The sequence below is a fragment of the Alligator mississippiensis genome, chromosome 12, assembly GCF_030867095.1.
Source record: "Alligator mississippiensis isolate rAllMis1 chromosome 12, rAllMis1, whole genome shotgun sequence".
Lineage (NCBI taxonomy): Eukaryota > Metazoa > Chordata > Crocodylia > Alligatoridae > Alligator > Alligator mississippiensis.
Window position 1 is genome coordinate 57796340 of NC_081835.1, and position 24937 is coordinate 57821276.

The 24937-nt window shown below is 40.4% G+C and overlaps 1 protein-coding gene across 1 annotated transcript in view; it reads left to right on the plus strand.

Moving 5' to 3' along the window:
- Positions 1 to 1327: 1327 nt before the first annotated feature.
- Positions 1328 to 24937, plus strand: part of SPTAN1 (spectrin alpha, non-erythrocytic 1) — a 61408-nt gene continuing 37798 nt past the window's right edge. Inside the window, exons 1-18 of the mRNA XM_059715600.1 lie at positions 1328 to 1423; positions 10464 to 10703; positions 11312 to 11437; positions 13936 to 14076; positions 15337 to 15483; positions 16020 to 16153; positions 16838 to 16982; positions 17073 to 17227; positions 17888 to 18023; positions 18661 to 18762; positions 19707 to 19844; positions 20356 to 20466; positions 20953 to 21030; positions 21198 to 21353; positions 21782 to 21986; positions 22154 to 22335; positions 23680 to 23923; positions 24266 to 24388. Of these exons, the coding sequence (XP_059571583.1) occupies positions 10467 to 10703; positions 11312 to 11437; positions 13936 to 14076; positions 15337 to 15483; positions 16020 to 16153; positions 16838 to 16982; positions 17073 to 17227; positions 17888 to 18023; positions 18661 to 18762; positions 19707 to 19844; positions 20356 to 20466; positions 20953 to 21030; positions 21198 to 21353; positions 21782 to 21986; positions 22154 to 22335; positions 23680 to 23923; positions 24266 to 24388 (2560 nt within the window). The 5' untranslated portion in view covers positions 1328 to 1423; positions 10464 to 10466. The remainder of the gene's footprint in view (positions 1424 to 10463; positions 10704 to 11311; positions 11438 to 13935; positions 14077 to 15336; positions 15484 to 16019; positions 16154 to 16837; positions 16983 to 17072; positions 17228 to 17887; positions 18024 to 18660; positions 18763 to 19706; positions 19845 to 20355; positions 20467 to 20952; positions 21031 to 21197; positions 21354 to 21781; positions 21987 to 22153; positions 22336 to 23679; positions 23924 to 24265; positions 24389 to 24937) is intronic.

The window sequence follows — 24937 nt, forward strand, 5'->3', positions numbered from 1 at the left end:
TTCCCTCCAAGTTACAGATAGAAATTATTTTGGTAATGTATGTGCTTGCTTTTGATAAATAACCAAAGATATTGAGCTTCTCTGCCTTAGTTTCAAAACTCCTTGCCTCTTTTGAGTGTTTTTTTCATATGTACTCAATAAAAGCTTTTAGTTAACCAAAATAAATATTTTTGTAATGATAAGCATTTATGTATGTAGCCTTTTTAGAGGTAGCTCAGAAATGTTGGGCTCTACTGCCTGATGTAAATCAATTCTCTATTTTTCTTGTATCTGCTTTCACTGTTTATTTAACAGTTTTGAGCATCGACCATCTTGTAGTATCAGGATGTCTTGAGGTATAAGAAATCCAAACAGTGAATTTTTATAAACATGAATGTATTTAAATTGTTATTTTAAATATTCATGTGGGAACCTCTGTGCTTTCAGGACCTGATCCAATCGCAATTACTGACTCACGGTTGCATTGCAGCCAGACAGGTTCTGATATATAACGTCAGTGGCAGATTTTTGTCCTACAATTTAATGTTCTCCTGTGCGGTTGTTAATGTTTTTAACAAGAAAGTCCTTAAAGCTAAGAGTCCGCTCCCTACAAAAAATATATATATATATATATATGCATATTTGAATGGGACTTAAAAATACGTAAGACTAAATACGGTCTACTTAATGTACATCTCCTTAACAGGTTCGGCTTTCTTGCTTTGGTTTTAGTTTGTCATAGCAACACTCTTAAAAGAAAACGAAATGGAAGTCTTTGCCGGTGGAAGCCCTGGCCTCTATTGAAATTCTGGTCTCGACTCGAGCGTGTCCTTTCTGCCATTTCAGTTTTGCATCGTTACGTCCTTGCTGCATCCTTCCTCTTCTAACTCCTGCAATTGCTTCTGGGTCACGGCAGAAATGCAAGCTTTTCCTAAGGCTGAGGGTGCTTTCAATGTTAATTTTGTTCTTTATATCTCTGCTGCAGCACCTTTCAAAATGACTAGCACAAATGCAATGAATGGAAAAAATAAAAAATACCAACCGAATTTGAGTTTTTACAGCAGCTTTCAGGGACACAAACGAAACCAGCCCAGCCTAGCCCAGACAACCACAACCCCTGCTGGGGCAGCTCTGGCAGCCAGGCCTTACACAGGCTCGGCCTGCGCCCAGGCCGCCCCTCCCGGGCCGCTCGTCTCTTTCCGGAATCGCTCGTCTTTCTCCGGCTTCCCTCGGCAGTGCACCGCCTCGGGTGGGCGGGGCCCGCGCGCGCCGATCCCCTCCGAGGCCGCTCGGCTCCAGCCGTGCCCAGGGCGCGCTCTGCGGCGCTGACGTCACCCCAGACCGCCCTATAAAAGGGACCGCGGCGGCCGGCGTGAGCAGTCAGTGTGTGAGGGCCGCGGGGAGTGGAGAGGTGAGGCGCGGCGGTGAACCCGGCACAGACCCGGTGAGCTGGGGCGGGGATGCGGGTCGGAGCCGAGCTCCCTTCCCCCTCCTGACGCAGCCGTTAGAGGCAGGTGCAGCGGCCCTGCGCCCGCCGCCCTCGAGCGGGGAGGGGGTCGCGGCGGGCCCGCCCCTGCGGCAGGATCCCGCTCGGCGCCCGAGCCTAGGCGAGGCCCGGCCATGGTCAGCAAAGCCCGAGAGTGTGGAGGCGGCGGGGCTGCAGACCCCCGGCCCTGGACTGTAACCGCACCCACACAGCTCGGTCCTTCCCCCTCACCCCACGGGGAGAGGCTGTGGGAAAAACAGCTCTGGTCTTCCAGCCCCGCGTTGTAGGGAGGCTGCGAGCTCCTGGGGACTGTCCCTGGCTCATCTGGTTTGTTTGTTTTTTCCTCTTCATCCTGCAGTCCCAGAGCATCGCCCCCGCGGTGCGGTGCTAAAGCGCGTCCGTCTGCCCGCGGCTGCCCCGCGCAGGGCGGGGGAGGACATGAGCCTTGGCCTGTCCTTCCTGCAGCCGCTCCTGCCAGGATTCAAAGAATAAACCCTTTCTTTGATATTCCAGGTGTCCCCGCGTGTTTTGCTGCTGCTAATCGGATGTTGTTGTTGTTGTTGTTGTTGTTGTTTTCTAATTGGAATATTTTTTTCCATAGAATAATGTTTTCCAGTTCATTCAAAATAGACCTGATGCAGAGCAATTTGCCAGGTAGATTTACATTGGAAGACAGTTGTGCTGAGGTGGAGGATGGACGCAAAGGGGGAGGAGGGGGGAACCCTGGAGAATGATGCTATATCTTTTTCTGGAAAAAAATCTCTTACATCAAGACTGTTCCTTATGGCTTTGATTCCTTCTGGTTCTGCCAGAAGATTTTACTGATTCCTCTTGTGAGAGGCCTTGATCAAGGCTTTGGATGGCTTCAGAATATGTTTCTTTAACAGAAAAATTGCTGGGTAGCCTTGTCATTTAGCTGCAGTTAACAAATGGGTCTTGCCATGAAAAATTGCATTGAGTGAAGCGTATGTAAGATGTGTGCAGAAAAGAAGGAACAAAAGGATTGAAAAATAGGAAGGTTTCTGCAGCATCGTGAAAAAGTCTCATAAATTTGGCAACAGCAGTGCTGGTGTATAGAAAACGATTGAACCCAGATTAGGTAGATGATGCTTGCTTAATTTACGTCTCTGCTGCAGTAGCAGAAGTCATACATTTGGAAGGGTAGGCTTAAGACTCTATTGATTTAAAAAAAATGTAGATGGTGCATTGCTTTTGAGCTCCTTAGTGTGGTGCTCAGAAACAAGATCAAAGCAGCAATAAAAAACAGGCTGAAAGAGGAGTCTTAAACCTTGTTTGCCATCTTTCCCTTTGTACAAGGAAGGTAAAAGGAGTCTCATGCTTTTCAGACAGGTTGGCACTTCTGGGTATGATGATTCATATTGGCGAGGTTTTGTGTTTTATAACCAGCCCTCATCACTTCATGAAAATAAAACTGTATAGAATTTTATAGCTAGTATTGCCTGTAATAGACTAATAAAACAGACTCATTTTGGGGATGATAAAATATTTGACTTCCCATCAGCTTGGGGCAAGTAATTTTTAAGTGTTATGCCTTCCCCCACCTATAGTAGAACATAGGCATTTGTTTTTTCCATTTGCCCAGGAGCAGGCATCAGAATAATGGGGTGGAGCAGGCTGCAGATGCTCCTGGAGGAGACTGCAAAGTGCAGGTCAGCACTGTGCTTCCATGGCTGACTGTGGATCAAATAAAGTGGCAAACTGCCTTTTTACTGCTGCAGTTGATACACATGATGCTGTGGAAATGCCATGATGAATAAGCAGTAGCTCCAGCAAGCACAAAGGCACATAAAACTGCAGTTGTCCATGTACTACAACGCAGATTGCAGTGTACCCAAGGGGAAATGCAGGCTAGAGCCTGCAGGGAACTGAACAAGTAATAGCACAGTGTATTGGCCAAATCTGCCAGCTATTAAATGAGTCCCCCCAATTTTTCCTGTTTATAGATGTTATTTGTGTGCATGTTACAAGAGAGATTAATCTTCAGTGTTTAAGAAGGCATTTAATGCTTGTGCATTACATGTTTTTAAAATCTTAAATTTAAGCCGTGCTAGCATTTGAATCTTTATTTAACAGGTTGCCACAACTAGTTGTTTTCTTTACTTGTTATTTTGTCCTTTTAATTTTATTTTTAGGGGGTTTTTAGTTGAAAATGTGTATGCATCTTAAGCCAGCTGTCAATAGCATTCATTTCATTGTATTACTGGTTTTAACTTTTATGCAGAAGCCTGCCTCACAGTTGTTCCAAATTATTTTATGGCTGGGGGAGAAGAGGTGTGATTCTGTGATACAATTTTTGACAATGTACATGCTTTACTTGCGTTCTAAACATTTATAGTTAGTGGAATGTTATCTTGGTTTCAGACTCTCTACATTCCACCAACATGTTGTCATCATTTCGTAAAGTCATAGTCCAGGTATTTTTACAATATGCATGTAGTAGAATTGCCATTTTTTTGATTTGCCTGCCTCATTGCAGTGATGACATCCTTGTACAAAAAGCCACTTGAGAGTTTGTGTGTATATAGAGCATAAAAATAGAGCAGGTACTTTCTTTGCCCTTTGGAGTGCTGATTCTGGAATGCTTTTAATCTAATATTACTGCTTTCTTCCTTCTGCTGTGAAGCATGATGCTTACACATTGTGAATTCCTTATGATGGTTTTGTATGATCTTCTGCTTCTGGTGATGTGGATTTTAATTTTCTAAAAGATAATTTGCCTTAAAAAGCTATTGGCCAAGATAATATCTTTGATTACAGCATCTGAAAATCTACTGTAACATACCACATATTGAAAATACTGTAAATCAAAAAGAGTTGACTTTTGTTCCTGCCCCATTCTTTGAACAGATGTATAATCTCTGCATTGTGGCTGGATAGCTAGCATTGTGTGGTGTGACTTTAAGAAACAAACAAACAAACCAAAAAAAACCAAAAATAAACCATGTATAGTATTAATGCACAGAATTTTGAGGCAGGTAATGAAGTTGACTTTACACTGCTCCTAATACAGAATGAAACGCGTTTTATATATCTGAAATACAGAGAAAAGGTGGTCATTACAAGATGATGTTAAGGTAGGAATTAGAGGTTCAGAGGTTAACTGCAGAAAGATCATGTTAATTCTAAACTCCAGTGTTCCTGCAATGCAGTCAAGGTAATTTGCTTTCTTGGGATCTTCAGTGCAGAGTGCAGTCCCTGCCTACCTCTGCATAGCTACATTAAATGGCTGTACCAAGAGTACACAGTGAACCAAATTAGTAGATGAGCTGTTGTACATCATCCTCAATTTACATGGGCTAATTGGAATGGTATTATTTTAAAACAAAATAAAGGAAATCACTCTGACAGCCTTGCATACTTTAAATATATGTTTAAGTCAGTGCATGCACCATCAGTCCAAAGCAGATTGCTGTATTTTTTGCTTCAATCCCACATAGAAATTCCATTTGTGGGATTCTGTCTCCTTATACTTGTAACAAATGCACTGCCAGATTCTTTTAAAATAGGAACTCTGCAGCTAGTCTATACAAAAATATATCATATTAAATAGTCTGATTTTAAACACATACAAAACCCAAATTCCTTGGTTCTATTGCAACAGTTTTCTTAAGCTTCCCATTTTTGTGTGGGATTTACAGTCGTCTTGGAGAATTGGGTGACCTTTCTTACCTGGGATATTTGGACATAGTATGGCATTGCAGCAAAAATTCCATCCACAGTACCAGTTGTGTATTTTGCAGATTTAATTTATATTCTTTTAAAACCACAGTAAAGTAAATGAAGTGGGAGTTAATTTCCCCTTCTATAGCAGTGTCTAAAGAAGGTTTTGATTTTTTTTTTTTTTACTTTTTTAAATCCTTAGTACAATTTGGGAGTTGATACAGTATGCTGCAATGGCTTCTTTACGGCCTTTATAACATAATACTGTGCAAAAACTGCTTTCAGAGCCCTACAAAGTAGCAGTGCCTCTACATATCCTTCTCAGAAGTTCTGAGATTCACTTCAGATACCTCGTATTTACTACAGTCATACCAAAATTAGCTTATACAGTGGGTTTAACAGTTGAAACCCTCTGTATGTGTGAAGTGTTCACAGGGTAGCTTGGTCCTACTTTAAAATCTTGAGGAAGCTCTAAATGGCCATAGTGAAAGCAGGATTCTGCACTCTTTTCTTCAAAGGGTCATTTTACATGTGCAGGATTTGACTTTCTAGACACTTAATAAGAATCCTCACTCTTTCTCTTCCTTCACCAGGAAGGGAAATAACCTGTATTGTAGAGTTAACATAGATCAGAGGTTTAAGATGATTATCCATGCATAAAAAAAATCATCTGATATTGCTAGCCATTTGTTCCTCGAGATAAGAGTCCATTAACATGTAACAGCCCATTGCTTGCTGCAAATGTGTTCTGTATATACAATAAATATACAAGGGCTTATTTTAAAAGATGTTTCTTCAAGGGTTTTTTGAGGTCCTGAGCACCAAAATACTGGGTTGTTCTTTTTCAAGTTTTGTGGAATAAAAATGCTTTCTGCTAAGGTTTTGTGTGTAGAGCTTCAGCACTTAACACATTTTATAGTCAAGTCTTTAAACCCCTGAACACTGATTTTAATAGTGGAAATGCTGACAGCCACTTAGTTGTATCTGTTCTGGTAGCACCGCTATAATTCCTGTTTAACCCACCTAGATGCAGTTGTTTTGAATGGTTGAATGATGTTGCTGACATCACGACTGTTGCATTGCAGTATCTATAAATATCCACAGTTGAATGTTCCTATTCAAGTGCTTAGCATTCCTTTTTTTTAAGAATTTGTCTTTTGAAGACTAATTCTCGGCATACAATTAATTTGCAGTGTTCTGGCAGTAACAGATATGCTTTGTTCTAAAATTCAATTTGCTCATTGACCATTAACTATCAAATTTTAAAATGGAAACTGTGATTATAACTTGAAAAATGCAAACTTGTGAACTTTTCCCAGATAGTGTTAAACAGATGTATGATCTTTGAAAATTGTGCTGCAGTATGAAGGAATAATGGAAATTTTTGAGTGGTTATAAAGCATTTAAAGAGGATTTATCAGTTCGGAGCTATTTTTCTGACAATTGTTTTAGCTACCTGGAAGACTGAGGATTTTAGGAAGAAATAACCTATTTAATTCAGCTTTCCTGAACAGCCTGGAACTTTCTGCCTGTCTGACCTTATCAGCCCAGTGCAGATTGCAGTGGGAGGGGCTGGTCTCTGCGCCATACCAGTCTCAGGCAGCCGGCAGTAATGAGTGGAATGTGATGTCTGTAAGTACACAGCCCAGGAATGAAGTCAGTTATCTGGTGTTGAGCTAGCAACCTTGCGTACATCTGAACTGCAGCAATATTTGTGATACAGATATATTTAAAAAACAAAACGGAACCCTGCCCCCTTGCTTTGTAGCTTCCTTTTTTTTTATATTGTTGAAGCTGTTTGAGAAATGGAGATGTATTTTACCTCTGCATTTATACCTCTGAATACTTAGGAACAGGTTGATGCATCACTCTCCAGTTCCAGACAGGGTTACTGCAGTTCTCAAGTGAAAACATTGAATGCAGACTGCATCACGCTGCAGCATCGATGACTTTCATGTTTGGAGCTCCCCAGTGACTGCTGATCACATTTTGGCAGAACACAGACGTGCTGACGTCAGCTGATTTGCTGCAGGAAAGAACAGTCCATTATTGCTAGACCAAAGCACTTCTTTTACAATTGACTGGCTCTACTTACTGTAGTCACAAAGAAAGTCTTTCTTTTTGCATATTCCAGTAAAAAGACAAGCTGCTTTGCATAGCAAGGGGCAAAGCAGTTAATAAATTGAATTACAAAATAGATTTTTCCATTTTAAATAGGGGACTGACTCTTAATTTACAATAAGTTGTGCATATAAACTGTGGAAAGCATTTTTAATTTCCGCATATAGATTTACAACCAAAGAAAAGCATGACATTGGAATCTAAAGAAGAAAGGGACTTCATTTTTTCCCAGCCTTACAAATAATAGAATAAGCAGCAGAGAAAGAAGAAGCAAGTTCGTATCAATTTCAGAATAAAACCCAGCTCCAGTGCTGCTGAATACTATTTAAAAAAAAATGTGCATGTCCTGATGGCTTGTGGAAAGCTCCAGAGAAATGCATTTTAGCAGTGTGGTTCATATTCTCCATGTTACCCCCGTTTCTAGAGGGAACGGGTCAAGATTGAATATAGCAGTAGGAAGAGCAACCAGGGGTTTGGGGTGGGTGTTTTTGTTTCAAGCCAATTTCATACTGGGGGGGGAGGGGGTGATGATTTATGTACTCAAATTTGTTAGATTGAGGTTTGACCTAGATATATATCATACAGAACATGCAGATGTTTTCATGTGCTCTTTTGAAAAATACCTGATGGGGGATGCCAATTATATTGCTTAGAAAAGGGAAGTATAACAGACTTTCCTTCCCCTCCTTAAACTGCTGCAATGCAGTTGGGGCTCAGAGTTCACCAGAGTAACAACTGCTGCTGAAATGGCTTCCTGGAGGAGGGAGTGACTATGGGAAGAGAGCTGGAATGTGAACTCGCTGCCATGTGTTCCCTTCTATCGGATGGTCCCTTTCCAATTGTCTGGAATCTGAAGAGGAAGCACGGCTAGAACAGATTCGCCCACCTGTGGAATTTTCCATTTAATTGTACAGAAAGTGTTTCTGACTGGTGACTCAATTCCTCATTTGACACATTTCTTGAGAGAATCCTCAGTCTTTCTTCATATGTGATTTTTCTATTAATTTTCTTCTTTCACAGTTGGTACATTCTTTGGGCCATGGACACTGACAGACATGGGGGGGAGAAAAAAAAACAGTGCTTTACCAGAAAAGGCAGTGTGTTAGCTTGACCCGGCTCCCCAGTGTCTGTATAGACCAGGTGCTTCAGCAGGGGTTTTTGGTGTCTTTATCTAAAGCTGATTCAATCAGCTACTAGATAAGTGCCAGAAAGCCCCATGGAAGCACCTGATCTATATAGACCAGGGGTGGGCAAAATACAGCCTGCCAGACACTTCCATCCAGCCTTCGGGGCCCCTCCTTAAGCCCTGGCCTTGGTTGCATCGCCATGGAAGGTGCTGCTGTGTTTAAACAAACTGCTTGCCCCAACCCCAGCTTGGCCTGACCCGCCCCAGCCCTGAACCAGGGGCCTCTAGAGACAAGAAGCCTCTGCCGGCCTGACAGAACTTTTGCTGGTCATCCTGTGGCTGTGCCCAGCCTCTCTGCCTGTGAGCCTGGGAATCCAGGTGTGGCCTCACTGGGCTGGGGCCAGGGACTCCCGCCGGGCAAAGCAGGGCATGAATGTGGGAAACTGCACTATGGGGCAGAGCTGGACTGGCCCTGCATGCTGCTACCACAGGTGGCTGCGGATGGGTGGGAGCACGGGAGCTGCCTGCTGTGGGGCTGGCCCCACACGTGGCCAACAGAGCCAGGGACTTGGGTGGGATTTGTGTGTTGCAGGGATGGGTGGGGCTGGCCCTGCTTGCTGCCACCGCATGCAACTCCAGGGACTCCAAGGACTGACCCCACTCACACACCCCATACCCTCCACACCCATGCACCATACCCACACCCCCAAACCCCACCATACACAATGTACAACAGAAAGACTATATTTTGAGCTATTATGCAATTGCTTCTGGATACACTAAGCAAATGCACATAAATCAGGACAAAAATGTGTTTTAAAATACAATTAAAATAAGTAGTAGATGTTTGAAATGGCCAAGGGATGCGGCACTTATCAAGGGGTGGGGCTACCTTTGTGGCCCTTGATAGTTGACCAAAACTCGTTAAGTGGCCCTGCAGCCAAAGTAATTGCCCACCTCTATAGATATTGGGTGAGCCAGGTCAAACATGCACTACCTCTTCAGCTCAGTGCACCCCCACACTGAGCACAGCACATGCCCAGAAGTAAAGAGCAGCTTGTTAGTTTTTGTTCATGTCTGTAAGCAGTCTACATTTCCATCTTGGCACACGTAGAATTGTGGAGGCATTTACATGCACATTGAAGTATGAATTAAATACTTTTTTTTTTATTTTCAAGCACAGAGTATTAGTTGCAAAAGCGTCTTTGTACGTGCTCTGACTGATTAAGTGGGTGATTGTGTGGCATCTTAAAGCCATAGAGAATAATAAATAATTTTATTTTGTATTCCACTTATAAATACTATAAATATCTGTAATATTTAATCGGTGCTTGTGGCATTGAAAGAACAAGTTGCCTCTTTCCATTTAAATATTGATAAAGATGAAAAGAGTTAAACTTTTAATGGAAAGTAGATGCAGCTATGCACTATTCCGTCCTTTTGCTACCTGAACATGAATCATAGCAAAAGAACTTAGTCAAGATGCACAGCTGGAAAAGATCCATGCAAGATGTCAGTGTCCTTGAATTTACCATTCTCCTCCCTTCCTGTTAGCTGTTGAAAGAGTTATGTAGGCACAGAGTCTTACTCTACAAGCTTAACTATGTAAGGAAGTGGGCAGGATGTGTATATATAGGGTCCTTAGGCCATCGTAAAGAGCAGGAATATATTTGTTTTGGTTCTGTTGTTTTGTATGATTTTACATAAAGCTTCTAACTTTCACAAATTTATACCAAAGAAAGAAAGGAGCAAGTTTCCCTTTTTTATATGCTTAGTATTTGTTTGACATTTCTGTTGGATAATTGCATAGTACTTTTCAAGATGGGTGATACTTTTATGTTGGTGGAGAGATTGACTCATGTCCCAACCTTTAAGGAACAAGTGGTGTCTTTGTAGGCATTTGCTTATCAAGGCTTTCCTGCTAGAAGGGATTCTTATACAAGAATCACTAGGATTTTAAGTACACCGTGTGTGACAAACAAAACAGACTTTCCTTACTTAGATCTCTCTTTGCTCTGTCTTTGTTTAATGTTATAAACAACGTATTAATCGAAACCTCTTGACTTTCAGAAAATGGATCCAAGTGGGGTAAAAGTTCTGGAAACGGCAGAGGACATCCAAGAAAGGCGCCAGCAAGTCTTGGACCGGTACCACAGGTTCAAGGAATTGTCTTCTCTGAGGCGCCAAAAACTTGAAGATTCCTATCGATTCCAGTTTTTCCAACGTGATGCAGATGAGCTGGAAAAATGGATCCAGGAGAAACTCCAAATTGCATCTGATGAGAATTACAAAGACCCAACCAATCTACAGGCAAGTCCTTGTTCTGTCTCCTACCTTTATGCTTCTGTGCCACTAGCTTCTGGACATACCAGGTTCACCTGGGGGGATGAGTAGAACATTCTTTCATGTAGCTGAAACTATGATAGAAGGTGTTGGAACTCTCAAAGGTCCTAAAAACTTTTGTCATAAGCTGGTTTCTGAATTGGTGTGAATGAAATGATTGTAATAATGGATTCATTGCTAAAACCTTGTGGGAACTCGGGGCACTGTAGCGTCAATACAAATGTAGGTATTTCTGGCATCCAGTAGACACTTGAATTACATAAATAGATGTGGGTAAATTCTTACTGTTTCCCCAAAGACTAATTTTGTAGACTGGTGCTATGTGAGTGGGACTTGCTGAATGGGCTTGCAAACATTTGAAAAGTCTGAAGCACACAAACAAAGAATAACTAAAATTGAGATGTTTGAATCCACCCCTGAAACATATGGTACAGCTAGGATTTCATTTGCACTGTTTTACAGTTTGGGTGGATCAGTACTACAAATGTGTAAAATATTTTCAAAGTTCTGGGTGGTAGAGAGAAGACACGTGCTGTATTTTGCAGGTGTCATGTTGTTTGACGTTTTTCTTACAGGGAAAACTGCAGAAGCACCAGGCCTTTGAAGCTGAGGTTCAGGCCAATTCAGGGGCAATCATTAAACTGGACGAAACTGGAAATCAGATGATTAATGAAGGGCATTTTGCATCTGAAACTATAAGAGTGAGTGTTTAGAAATCTTTTTCCACTATAAACCCTTCCATAAATGCCTGTAGATTGCATGGAGATAACTAATTTTTAAAGCTTCTCTTAAAAGAAATTATGAAGGCTGTTTAGTTAGTGAAATAAGGAAGAAAGCTTGTACTTTTGGGCTTGTTCCTCTCTGAACACCTGTCACACTGGGCTCAGTGGGGAGCTTGAAAGGAAAAATCCCAGTAAGTCTGTTTTGTACTGTGATGCAGGCACATGTGAGCTGGGTCATTGGATTATATTGGCAGTTCTCAAGGCTGCATATCGCCATAAAGCAGGTGCACCTAATGTAGGAGTGGGTGATGCATACTTAACTTTTTTCTACTTTTTAAATACTGTGCCCAAGTCATTAACTTTCTATAGTAATCCATTAGAGATGTGTGCAATTTTACTGTTAGACTTTGGAGATTGAAATTCTACAAGAATAAAACCTCAGGCCAACAGAATTAAACCCATACTTTATGGTCACTGATACACATGGTCTGGATTGCAGTTTGGTGATATAAATCAATGTCCCACCACTTCTTGTGTTAAGAACTCCTGGTGCTACGCTTTCCCTTTTTCAAATCTGTGGCAAGCCAGCTTTTAGGATGACTACTTCCCCATCAGCAGTAACCAAGCTGTCCCTCCAATGGACTCTACTCATTTTGTTTTTTTTGGAAATTCTTCTCTCCAGATCCCCAAAGCTATGTATCCCAAAACCAAACGTATTTTTTTTTAAACTTCTTTTGATGCTTATGATTTGTTTTGATACATCATGGAATTATTAAAATGCTAACTTGTCCAGCTTTTTAACTGCCTTTAGCTACATTTAACAGCCTTTAGCTACATTTTCTGTTTATTCTGACTCCCACATATTCTTTCCTCTTCTAATTTACTTCCTGACTAGGCTTTACCTGCTTTTACTCTTTTTATTCGCCCAGTCTTTTTAGTGCTCTTGCAGGGTAAATGTCCACCTTTTCCAAGTATTCCTTGAGCACTAATTGGACAAACCAATAAGTACTCTACTATTGTTTCTGCCTGCCTACCCTCTTAATAAACCTTTCAAATATTTTAAAGCTCTTCCTTTGTTGAATCTTAAACTTAAGAAGGTAAACCCCTTTAAAAAAGAGAGAGAAATACAGTGACAAGGGACCCTCTTGTTACAGGTACTAAATTTACTGATATTTTTGTTTATTACTTAAGTCAAAGAAAAAGTGGTGTCCTTCAGAAGCAGCAATAAACACTCTGGGTTGTTTGAGTTATGGAAAAATGCTATAAAGTAATTGTAGCCTTAGAAACCTTCTTGCATGAGGACATTTTTGTCTTGCAATTTTTCTTAAGCAGAGGTAAAAATATATATGTTATGTGGTCCACTTAAAAACAAAAAAAATATTTAAAATCTTAGGCCATCCTGATCAGTGTACAACCCAATTTGTATTCTGTTTGGAATGGTAACTGTCTGTTAATGGTTTAGTCTTTCACGCCATACAGGACTGCACAGCGCCCAATAGTAACTGCTACTCAAGTTGGGTCCCACATACGAGTAGGTGAATTTTTGTCTGTGCAGTGTTGCTTTCATTTTCTGCTGGAATGCCTCTGGTTTTTTTTTCCTTCGTGGATGGTTTGCACCTTGCTATTGGACTGCGTTAGAAACTTGAGTTGCGTGACATCTTTCTGCTCTTTAAACTTTCAGAGTAGAACATATAAATGCCTTTACAAAATGCTTATGTTAGATATCCCAATGCTCCTCTAGCCTGACTTTCAAGTTTCAATTTTTGATGAGCAAAGCATAGGAAGATGGGTAGAATAGATATCTTCCTGTTTTGCAAGTGGTGTGTGCGTGGGTTTTTTTCTTTTGTTTTACAGACACTCCCAGTGTTTTGGAAACAGAATACAGGCAGAGGCCCATTATTTTATAGTTGCCAGGATCTTCCAACACTTCTATATTGGCCTAGTATAGTAAAGATTAACTTCCCATTTTAACTCACTAGTGCCAAAAATGGTTAATAATGGGTGTGAATTGATGCAAGTGAACTCAAAGCAAACTTCTGTCCTTTAAATGTAAATAAAAGGGCATAAAACTTAACCCTGAAGTGCTAAGAAACCCCAATTGAAAGGGAGTTCATTTTCATTTGAAAAAATTAGCAGCATTTAAGGGTGGCACCAGCAATTTATCTCGTTTCCAGCCTCTGAAAGCTCTCTTGAAATACGTAGCTATGTGGTGGTCCTGCTAACTGACAAAGGCTTACCAGGTCCCTATTTGTGCAGTTTGCTTGCATTAAATGTTATGCTGACCTACTAAATATCATTTGCAGACTGAAGTTAAAACTGCTGTAAAGTTCATTCACTATCTAACAGAAACTTGAAGGGAGTGAGATTCAGCTGGAAATTTTCCATGATTTTAAGAGTGCAGAAAATTACTGCATTGCAAACTTTCATCGCCTACAACATAGTATTATTAATGCCTGCATCTTATTCTGCTATTTCAGACTCGACTACAGGAACTTCATCGACTCTGGGAGCTTCTGCTTGAGAAAATGCGGGAGAAGGGAGTCAAACTACTACAAGCACAGAAGCTGGTGCAGTACTTAAGAGAATGTGAAGATGTTTTGGACTGGATCATTGACAAGGTATATATAGTATACCCAAGAGAAGTTCCATTACCATCATAAAGCCTCTACAATATCCCAGTTTCACAAAGGGAACTTCAGTTAGTTTGTATGGAGATGTTTTATCACAATCTCCATCGTCCTGGTACAGTTAAGCATCAGAAGGTATTTAAATAGGATTATAAGAATTATTGAAGTTACTTACGTGTGATATGTAGCAGGCTTGCAAAGCATACTTTTCTCTTCTGGTGCTTGCCAATAGAATTATAGAAAATGATGTATTAAAAAAAGATAAGAGGAAATCATTGTAAGTTTAGGAAACTATCAGGTTTTTGGCAGACTTTCTTTTTTCCTTAAGAGGAGGCCTGTGTTATTTCTCCTATTGATTTAACTGAACTATAGTGAAAACAGTAGCATATAAAAGCAAAGTTTTAGGTGTATAAGCTAAAATTGAACCAAGATGACAAGGGATTGTCTACTTGTTGAAAAGCACAAGTGTATCTTTTTCTGTTGTGTGAAATCTCTTTAGGTAACCATTGCAGGATCTTGTTCTGCAGGACAGTTGTTCACTTCTAGCTTGAACTTTGAGGAAGCAGAACCACAGACCACAAGGCTAAGCTTAAAAGCCACAAGATGATCAGCTTGGTTTACTTAATGATGACTCATTGTTTGAGTCGCTGTGGGTTGAAACTATAAATCCTGAGTAACTGCCACTAAATACTATGAAACATTTCATGAAGTTTTTCTTGTTAGAATCTGACACTGTCAATTCGAAATCTAGTTGTTGTCCAAAAATGAATAAAAATGTAACTTCAGTAACTGCACCTACTCCAAGTTATCTTCCTGTTTTGAGTTTTGCCATAGGTTTTTACATAACTATTTGTTTTTAAAAAACCTTAGGTCAATGTGGGAAGAAACCACACAAACAACCAGAAAAACTGACTGTAGTGCAACTGACTAGACAAAGTATAGTTAAATGAACAAAGCAAGCACATTGGGAAAAGCTCTTATTAAATGTTTTAGTATACTAACCCTAAATAGTGCTTGTAGATATGGTGGGTTGAGCAAATAAACAGATGTAGATGTGAAATTAAAAAAATATTTTGTCAACTTAAGGCCATGTCTTTAAAATTGGGTTCAAAACATCATGATATTTTAAGTTGTTGTTTTCCTCTTTGTCTTTGTAATGACACTTTCTTAAGACTAGCTTTTACATGTCTACCTGTAGTTTCTCTGTGTTGGCTTGGTTTAAACTGATATTCTGGCTTCCTTGAACGCTAGGAGGCAATAGTGACATCGGAGGAGCTGGGCCAGGACCTGGAGCATGTTGAGGTTTTACAAAAGAAATTTGAAGAGTTTCAGACAGACCTGGCAGCCCATGAAGAAAGAGTTAATGAAGTGAACCAATTTGCTGGTAAACTAATCCAGGTAAATGTCTTGGCACAGGAAATATTCACCCCTTGCTACACCTTTATTTTTGTTCATGGTGACAGAGCTTGAAGATAACTGTATCTGTACCTTGTACGTGGGGTAGATCTGTGGGCATATTACTTTTTCATCTGGGGGCAAAACTCAGAGTATCTTGTGCTACGGAACTTGACCAGTGGTTTGCCAGGGAACATCCAAAGAGGATTTGTTTGCAGAAGTATTCACCAGCATCTCCTAAAGGCTCTGTCTGTGCTGTCATGAAAGACTGGCATGTCATTTTTCTCCACTGAGTTTCTCATTTGGGAACTGTAGCATTCCAAGACATTCCAGGTCCCTGCAGTATACAAAGAACCTTATTCTTATGCAGCATTTTGTGAAAGCATTGAGTACTTGACTGCTGATGTTACAGTGAAAGGATGAAATTAAGAGATTTAAGAGGAAACAATAGGTTGACTTCATAGGAACACACAAGAGCTGCCATTGACAGAAATCCACAGAGTGGAAGTGATTCTTCTTTTTTTACTCTTGCTTCCTAGGAACAACACCCCGAGGAGGAAATGATCAAAGCTAAACAGGATGAAGTAAATGCAAGTTGGCAACGCCTTAAGGGACTAGCCCTTCAAAGGCAGGGGAAACTCTTTGGAGCAGCTGAAGTTCAGCGCTTTAATCGGTATGAGCTCAGCTAGACCTGTTCAAAACATTTCCGTGTTTGGATGTTGCAGTGTATGCAAACAGCTACTCATTCGTTTTGCTGCATTTAAAGTTGTTTGAATGCTTGCCATCCTGTTCTCATTTGCAATCCTATTCTTTGTTCCCCCTTACAGAACTTAGAACAGCTAGCATGACTTGTAGAAAATGCTCTGTTTTTTCCGTCATGCCCCTTTTTATTTCCCATTGTTCTATTTGATGGATAAGCACTGAAGAAATATCTGTCTTAACCTGTTGTCAGCAAATCTGTCAGCATGAAGTCATTCAGTTCTTGATAGATTGTTCTTATTACCCTCATCTCTACTGTTGATAGCACTTTAGGGATTCTTGAGATGAGGGAGGAAAAGGATCCTGGCAGTCATGGACATTGATCCTATATGCTCAGAAGAGTGTAGACAGTGGCCTGCTACTGACAGAAGTCATGGATCCTGATCTGGCTTTACACCCACTGAGGGCATATAATCCCCAAACATAGAAAAATGGCATATCATTGAGGTATAAAGCATAATTAGATTCCAGCCAGTTTTCCTAGGCTTAACTTACTAAAGCTTCTTTATCATCAGTATGTTTGCAACAGGTAGAAGGCATTTACTTTCCCTGTAAAAGAGATTAATTGGGATTGATCTCTTATATCTTCTTTTTGAAGGGATGTGGATGAAACCATAGGCTGGATTAAAGAGAAAGAACAACTCATGGCCTCCGATGATTTTGGTAGAGACTTAGCCAGCGTGCAGGCTCTGCTACGCAAGCATGAGGGCCTGGAGCGAGACCTTGCAGCCCTGGAAGACAAGGTGCCCAGAAGAGGTTCTTTAATTATAATGTGTATAGTGTAGCCAGCCTAAAATGAGCTTATAGTTATTGTTGTTTGTGACTGTATCTAGGTAAAGGCTCTGTGTGCAGAAGCTGACCGGCTGCAGCAGTCGCACCCAATAAACGCTTCTCAGATACAAGTGAAACGGGAGGAGCTGATCACAAATTGGGAACAGATCCGCACTCTGGCAGCAGAGAGGCATGCTCGCCTGAATGACTCCTACAGGTAGGAATCCTGTAGCACAGGGAGGACTCTATCCCAATGTAAATATAATGCAGGGCTGTGGAGAGGAGGAGGAAGGAAGAGGCCATTTCCAAAGTTTGCATGATGTAGTATTTCAGAGAACAGTGATTGCATACAAATGTAACCTTGCTTCCAGAGGAATGTTGTCAGTGACTTACGAGCCAAAAAGAGACTTATGCTTTCAAAACAATGCCTGTTGGTAGCTTCTCAGACACTTGGAAATAATCCACAAAAGGCAGAGAGAGAAATAAGAGCTATAAACCTTCATGCTTCAGGACACAGGTCAAACTCTTTCATCCCTCATTTTATATTGGGCAAAAAAAAAATATTGTTTACTATAGAAGAGCTTTTCATACACACATGTACATTTGTCCATTTTGGGGTCCTTGCTTCTTCCTCTGAAGCTTCAGATGTTGGCTATTGCCTGAGGCAAGATCCTTAAACAGATGAAACGTTGAACTGAACTGCTCCGATTAGAAGTACGCAGATATATTGGTCTGATATCAGATCAGCACTGATATAAAGAAAATTGACTGCATCAAAAATGGCTTATTTTTTTTTGCCTGATGTGGACTATAATTTGGCTGATAAATGCCCTGTACATGTTAATGACTCCTGACTTCTGTTACTTGTTGTCCACAGACTTCAGCGCTTCCTTGCTGACTTCCGTGACCTCACTAGCTGGGTGACTGAAATGAAGGCTCTAATTAATGCTGATGAACTTGCAAATGATGTGGCTGGAGCTGAAGCCCTGCTTGACAGGCACCAGGAGCATAAGGTAATAATAGTCACATAATTGAATCTGATAGTCATCCCTTGGAGGCTTCTTTATTTGTATAGGTTTAACACCAGCCTTTGTAATTGTTTGGTCCTACTGTAGTATTGAAATCCGTGAGCTTTTCAGAATTATTGCTGATTATTTTTGTGCTTTTTCCACATGCACTATGCTGTAGGCTTTTCACTTGATAGTTTCAGGTAGCAAGTTTACTGTTTCTTGTCTGTCCTTTTACTTAAGTATGTTCGCATCATATTCGTTTAGTTTTCTCTTTCTGTGTGGACTAAAGTTGAGCTCAGTTGAACTTCCTCTGAGTGTTCACTTAATGTTCGAACCTATAAGGATTCTGCAAATAGCTGACAGGAAGATAACTTGTAATCTGACTTGTAGCCTATATTTGTTAGATACTTTTGAATTTGAATTGTATCTGTATTATTAAGCCAAGGGATTCAATTCCAGTTTCGTAGATAGCATAATATCTAATTAACGTTAATTGAATGTCAGTTAATACTTTGAACTTGGCTGTCTTTGGCTTTGTTTTCAGTACTGGGTTTGAGGATATGGCTTCAGACTTAATGATATTGTAAAGTCTTTTTTCATTAACATTTTGGAAGCTCATTTTGTATATTGTTTGCCATAGGGAGAAATTGATGCCCATGAAGACAGTTTTAAGTCTGCTGATGAGTCTGGTCAATCCTTGCTGGCTGCTGGGCACTATGCCTCTGATGAAGTTAAAGAAAAGGTAGGTTAGGCAGCTCTTAATGAAAGAAAGATTGGAAGAATTCTGTACATTTTTTTTTATTCCTCTCAGTGAGAAACACTTAATTTAAGACTCTATTCTTGAAAGTATTTATCTCACTAGGATGTACCCCACTTCCCCTTAGATTGACACCCTTCATTTGAAATGAAAATTACTTTATCCTCCTTGGGTAAAATAAAGGAATCATCTGGGGGCAAAAGCATGTCCAAGTAGCCAGATTTTCGTACGTGCTGTGGGAGGTAATGAAAGGTACAAGGAACAAAGTGCTTCACACCACCATTGGCTGTCACAGATGGTGTGTTTTTTGCAATCTACAGACTAAAAAAGTTAGAGAATCAGACCTCTTAAGTGCCATGGTAGGGGTTAGGGCTTGCAGGATTTCAAAGATCTGCAGACTGAAAAAGTGGCAAAAACAAAAGCCAGACAACTGAAAGGGGGTAGATTGTTCAGCTTAGCAAAACGAAGGCTTGGTAGGGGATGGGGAACAGGACATGATTTACCATCTACAGCTAACTAGTGCAGAGGGAGGGAGGGGGGAAAAGTTGAAAAGCTGATTAAGTTAAAGGACAGTATTGGCATAAGAACTAGTGTCTAGTTCATACGCAAGAATAAATTTTGGCTGCAAATTCTAAAAAGGTTCCTGAACATTCGAGGACAGAGGTTCTGAACCAGCCTTCCTTCTGCCTGTATCAGGGCAAAAAAAATGCTCTTAAGATGGAGCGAGGTAAGTTTATGAAAAAGGGTTGTATGGTCTGACTGCTGCCAGTAACTAGGCACTGACTCAATGACCCAGGAACTCCAGCCCTTTTGTACAACCACTGCTTTATAGAGGCTATGCTTGAAGTTGCCATTATTGAGATGAAAATGAGCCACTCTTGTGGGCTGAAGTGACTGTACTGAGCATGTATGTCTTTCTCTCCTATTAGCTGACCATCCTTTCAGATGAAAGAGCGGCCCTCCTAGAGCTGTGGGAACTTCGCAGACAGCAGTATGAACAATGTATGGACCTACAGCTCTTCTACAGAGACACAGAACAAGTGGATAACTGGATGAGCAAGCAAGAAGTGAGTCTCAGTTGCACAGCAGGCAGTGCTTGGTGAGATAACTCACTTAGCATACATTTGGTTCTTCCAGAAAGAGGAAAAGACTGATTTAATTTCTTAATGCCTTTGCTTGCATTCATTAATTTGCTTCAGTATGATAAATTGTATTGGCTGAAGCTAGGCATACCCTGGGATGCGTGGGGGAGTATATGAGCCTCATCAAAGCTGTTAATGGCTTTGTCTCTGGGTTGCCACATCTCTAGTATTTTAGTCCTGTGCTGCAAGCCTGCCAGTTCTGATGAATTGGCCTTGTGTTTCTCTAATACAAGCAGTAACTCACAAGATGTTGTTCCTTTTCACTTCAGTTGAGAGATGTAAATCTCAGCTGCCAAAAATAGAAGGAAGGAACTTCACCTCATACTTCCTCACAAAATCACATTATGTTGGGCCCTGTGCTGCATGCTTGAGTTGACTTTAGGAGGATTGGGAGTAGTAATACAAGGTAACTAATGTGGCTGTTTCCCTTCTCTAGGCATTCCTCCTAAATGAAGACCTAGGCGATTCTCTGGACAGTGTTGAGGCTCTGCTAAAGAAGCATGAGGACTTTGAGAAATCCCTCAGTGCACAGGAGGAGAAAATCACAGTAAGATGATTACACTGGATATATTCACTAAGTGAATAAGGAGCCAACCACAAGTGACTTTACTGGTTGAGTACAGAGGAGTGTTGGGGAACAGCAGAAAAAATTACTTTGTTTGAAGCATAATCCTGAATAGTGCGTGGAACAGAATTTCCCCCCCTCAAATAGAACCTTATTGTTGAAGGAGACTGGATGTGGTTTGACCTCTGGCTCGGGGCACCAAGTAATCCAGTACTCGTATCCCCCTGCCTGCCTTCTTTTGAATGATGCTTCAGTTGTTTAAAGCATCCAATTTCTTACGGGTGCTGTAAGTTTTTCAGTATCTGGACATAACATGATATCCTGAGGAAAATGGTACAGATACAGGAGGATTAAAAAATAACTTGTTAGTTAATTTTACTGGGGTACGTCTTTGAGGGTCTGTCTCCAACATAAATTTGCATAAACATTCCCAGTATTCCAAATGAATGAAAATCACTTTTGTTTTAGGCATTGGATGAATTTGCTACTAAACTGATTCAGAATAACCATTATGCCATGGATGACGTTGCTACACGCAGAGATGCTGTAAGTTTAAAATAACACTTCTCCCATCTTGGCTAGTATGTTGTAGGAAAGAAAGTAATAAGTGATATTGCAAAGGCAGGATAGATAATTGGAATTGCAGGAAGCAAGTATCTGGTGGAAGTTCTTGGGCTGAGAATTCGCTACCAATCTTTGCCTTTCTTTTTTAGCTGCTGAGTCGGCGGAATGCACTGCATAACAGAGCTATGTGCCGCCGTGCCCAACTAGAAGACTCGTTCCATTTGCAGCAGTTTTTCCGAGACTCTGATGAACTAAAGAGTTGGGTCAATGAAAAAATGAAAACTGCAACAGATGAGGCTTACAAGGTAAAATAGGAACATGTATGCTTTAGTGTTCTACAGCACTTATTTCCAGATGCTGTTTGCTTTATCGATGGCAGCCAGAAAAAAAATGATCTTCCTTTTTTCCCCAAGAAGAAAATTTCAACCCTGAGCAAACAAATTCTCACTTTCTGGATAAAACAGGCTGCTGTCTAACTTTGTACTTGTATCTACAAGTCATTTTACATTACATCATTTATTTCAGCACCCAATTTACACGTTTCTCAGTTGACCAGTGTATTTTTGCTACATACTAGTGATGGAGAGTCCATCGGTTGGGTATTGTTATAGTAGATTATGCAATTTCACTCTTGTATTCCAGTTTTAAGACTCTTTCTGAGTAATTGTTAGAACTGGGGTTTTTTGTAGAAGTCTAATTCAGACTACATGTTCTTTCCCTTTCTTACCTGTAGGACCCATCAAACCTGCAAGGAAAAGTTCAGAAACATCAAGCTTTTGAGGCAGAGCTTTCTGCAAATCAAAGTCGCATTGATGCTTTGGAGAAAGCTGGCCAGAAGTTGATTGATGTGAAACACTATGCATCAGATGAAGTGGCAGCTCGCATGAATGAAGTCATCAGCTTGTGGAAAAAGCTCCTGGAGGCTACCGAGCTCAAAGGTATGATGGTAGTGAGCCTGAGACACAAGGATAAAGGGGATGTAGAATGACTGTTTCTTTTTTTGATAAGTTGCTAGAGATGTCAGCTCAGAACAATAAGTAAGCAGTAAGTTTAAGTGAAATGGAAGGTAAGCTATCTTTCTTTCTCCTCTCTTTCTAACCTGTAGGAATAAAGCTGAGAGAAGCCAACCAGCAGCAGCAATTTAACCGCAACGTGGAAGACATTGAGCTATGGTTGTATGAGGTGGAGGGACATTTGGCTTCTGATGATTATGGAAAAGATCTTACCAATGTTCAGAACCTTCAGAAGAAACATGCTTTGCTGGAGGCAGATGTTACTGCTCACCAGGTATGGGGAAAATGGGGCCTTCCTTTCCACCTTCCCATAAGTATCTGCTCATTCATTTGGTAGTTAGATTTGACACTGCTAGATATTGTACTTAAATATGACACTGTTTACTAATACCTTTTGGGGTCCAGAATTATTATAAATATGTGGTTGCCAGGAGTATACCTCTTAGCTGGCAGAGTTTATACTAAGGTTTGATAAGCAAGACCTTTCCCTGGGAACAAAGGTTTAGTTTTCTTTTTTAAAATGACTAAGTTGAAAGGAGTGAAAAGTAAAAGTTGATACCCTTGACTTGCTGCCAACACAGCATTACTCTGGGAAGAGATACTTTGAAGATCCATATACCAGCCTATAAATACGCGCTATACTCTAGCTACTGAATATCTCCTTTAAAATTTGATGTGCCGTTCTTATCATAAGGGGATTATACCTCTCACCACTTTTTTTCATTAACTTAATACAAAAAATTAATTGTAAAAACAAAAGACTTTTTAAAAGTTGAAGACAATCTGTCCACTTTAAAACACCAAAATCCACAGCAAGGGAGTCTAAATTCCAGTAATATATTAGAAGTGGCTTGCTTTTAACTTTATTAAACTTGTTGAATTCCCCTCCCAACTAGATTTGGACAAAGTTGGCACATTGAAAAAGTTATTGGAATTTGGAATTTTCCTTGTGTCTTGCTTTGAGGGTGTGTTTCCAGACTTAAAAAATAGCATGCGTCTGAAAAACAGATGTACTTACCTGTGCTCTGAATATCACTTGGCTGACACTAGTTTATCATTAATTAAAAAAAAAAAAAAAAAAAAAATCATTGCCTCTTGCAGATTCTTGCAGAAATTGGGGTCTCCTATATACCTACATTAGTCCCATACAGATATACGGAAAGATAACTGTCCAAAATGCTTCTAGATTTAAATATGCAAGGCAAACAAAAAGAGGAAGGTTATTCTTATTTTACAGATGGGGAACTGAGGCACAGTCAATGACTTCCCAGGGTTGCCCAGGAAGTGTGGCAAAAGCCAAGAGTTGAACACAAACATACTAATTCTTATTCTAGTGCCTTAGGAAAAAGCATAAAACTGTCCTTCCTCTGTATTCATGAAAAAAATTCACTTAACTATTCTGTTTTCTTTAGTTCTCTCAACTTGGACAGTTCGGGGGAAAAAAAAAAATAGTTTCTGGTTCAATTTTACTTTCATGTTCAAGCACTACCGCAATGCAAGTGATGATTTCAAACTTCAGTGTTGCACGACAGCCTGACTCCACACATACCAGGCATATTCAAAGCCTAAAATGTCTTGGAAGACCCTAACCTAATGCTGTTGCTGAATTAAATTTTAGGATCGTATTGATGGTATTACCATCCAAGCTCGCCAGTTCCAGGAGGCTGGACACTTTGACGCTGACAATATCAAGAAGAAACAAGAAGCTTTAGTGGCTCGCTATGAAGCACTGAAGGATCCCATGGTAGCTCGCAAGCAGAAGCTTGCTGATTCTCTCCGCCTGCAGCAACTTTTCCGTGATGTTGAAGATGAAGAAACCTGGATTAGAGAGAAGGAACCTATTGCAGCTTCCACAAACCGAGGTTGGTATATCCTGAGCTTTTGTATCCAGTTAGGTGAACACCAGATAATGGAATTATCCAACCAAACTGTCTCCCTGCAACACTGTGTGAGACTCATTAAAATGTCTGTTGTAAGGTTTATCCTTAACACTGGTTTGAATTATATATGCTGCAGTCATTGCTGACTTAACCTGCAAAGTGTCTGTGTCTCTCTCTCTTTGTTGTGATGGATCTAGTTTGTAATCAGACCTACTTCCTGACTCAGTCTTGTGAAAATCAGTTGCTCTGTTTCTGGCTGGAAGCTTTTGTTTTGCCTAGTGGCTTTCTTACAGATACGTTGATATATGCTTCTCCCTCTTTCAGGCAAAGATTTAATTGGTGTCCAGAACCTGCTAAAAAAACATCAAGCCTTGCAGGCAGAAATTGCAGGCCATGAACCTCGTATTAAAGCAGTTACCCAGAAAGGAAATGCAATGGTGGAAGAAGGTGCGTCTAAATACTTTAATCCCTTCTAGTTTAAAAGTTCAAAATTCTTTGCATTCTTCTCTAGCCCTGTACAGTGTAACTGTTACTACCATCTTACATTAGCTTGCACATGTGGAATTGTAGATGCCAGTGGAATTAAACAGTGGAAAGTTTTTGGCTGGCTGCTCTTGCTGACTTAGAAATAATATGTGAGGTCCTGAAGGAACTTGTGTTCCCTAGTTAACAGATTTCTTTCTGCTGCTTTTTTAGTCACCTACCTATTGGTGTAAAGTAACTGTTGTATCAAATGGATAAGTGATATTTTATTTCCTAACGTGTGACTCTATGTTTGATCTTGTAGTATTTGTTTGTTTTTTAAGGCTTCTGCTCTTAGGCACCTTGATAAATAACAATCAAAAGAAACAATAAATCTGTAGCTTATGCTGCCAATGCATTTATGTTCGCATTAGTCTCTCTTACTGAGCAGTTTCGACTTGAGAGCTAAACTTAAGTACTTAGCTCCAGAATTCAAACCGGTTTTCTGAATCGTGATCTTTACATAGTATAGGA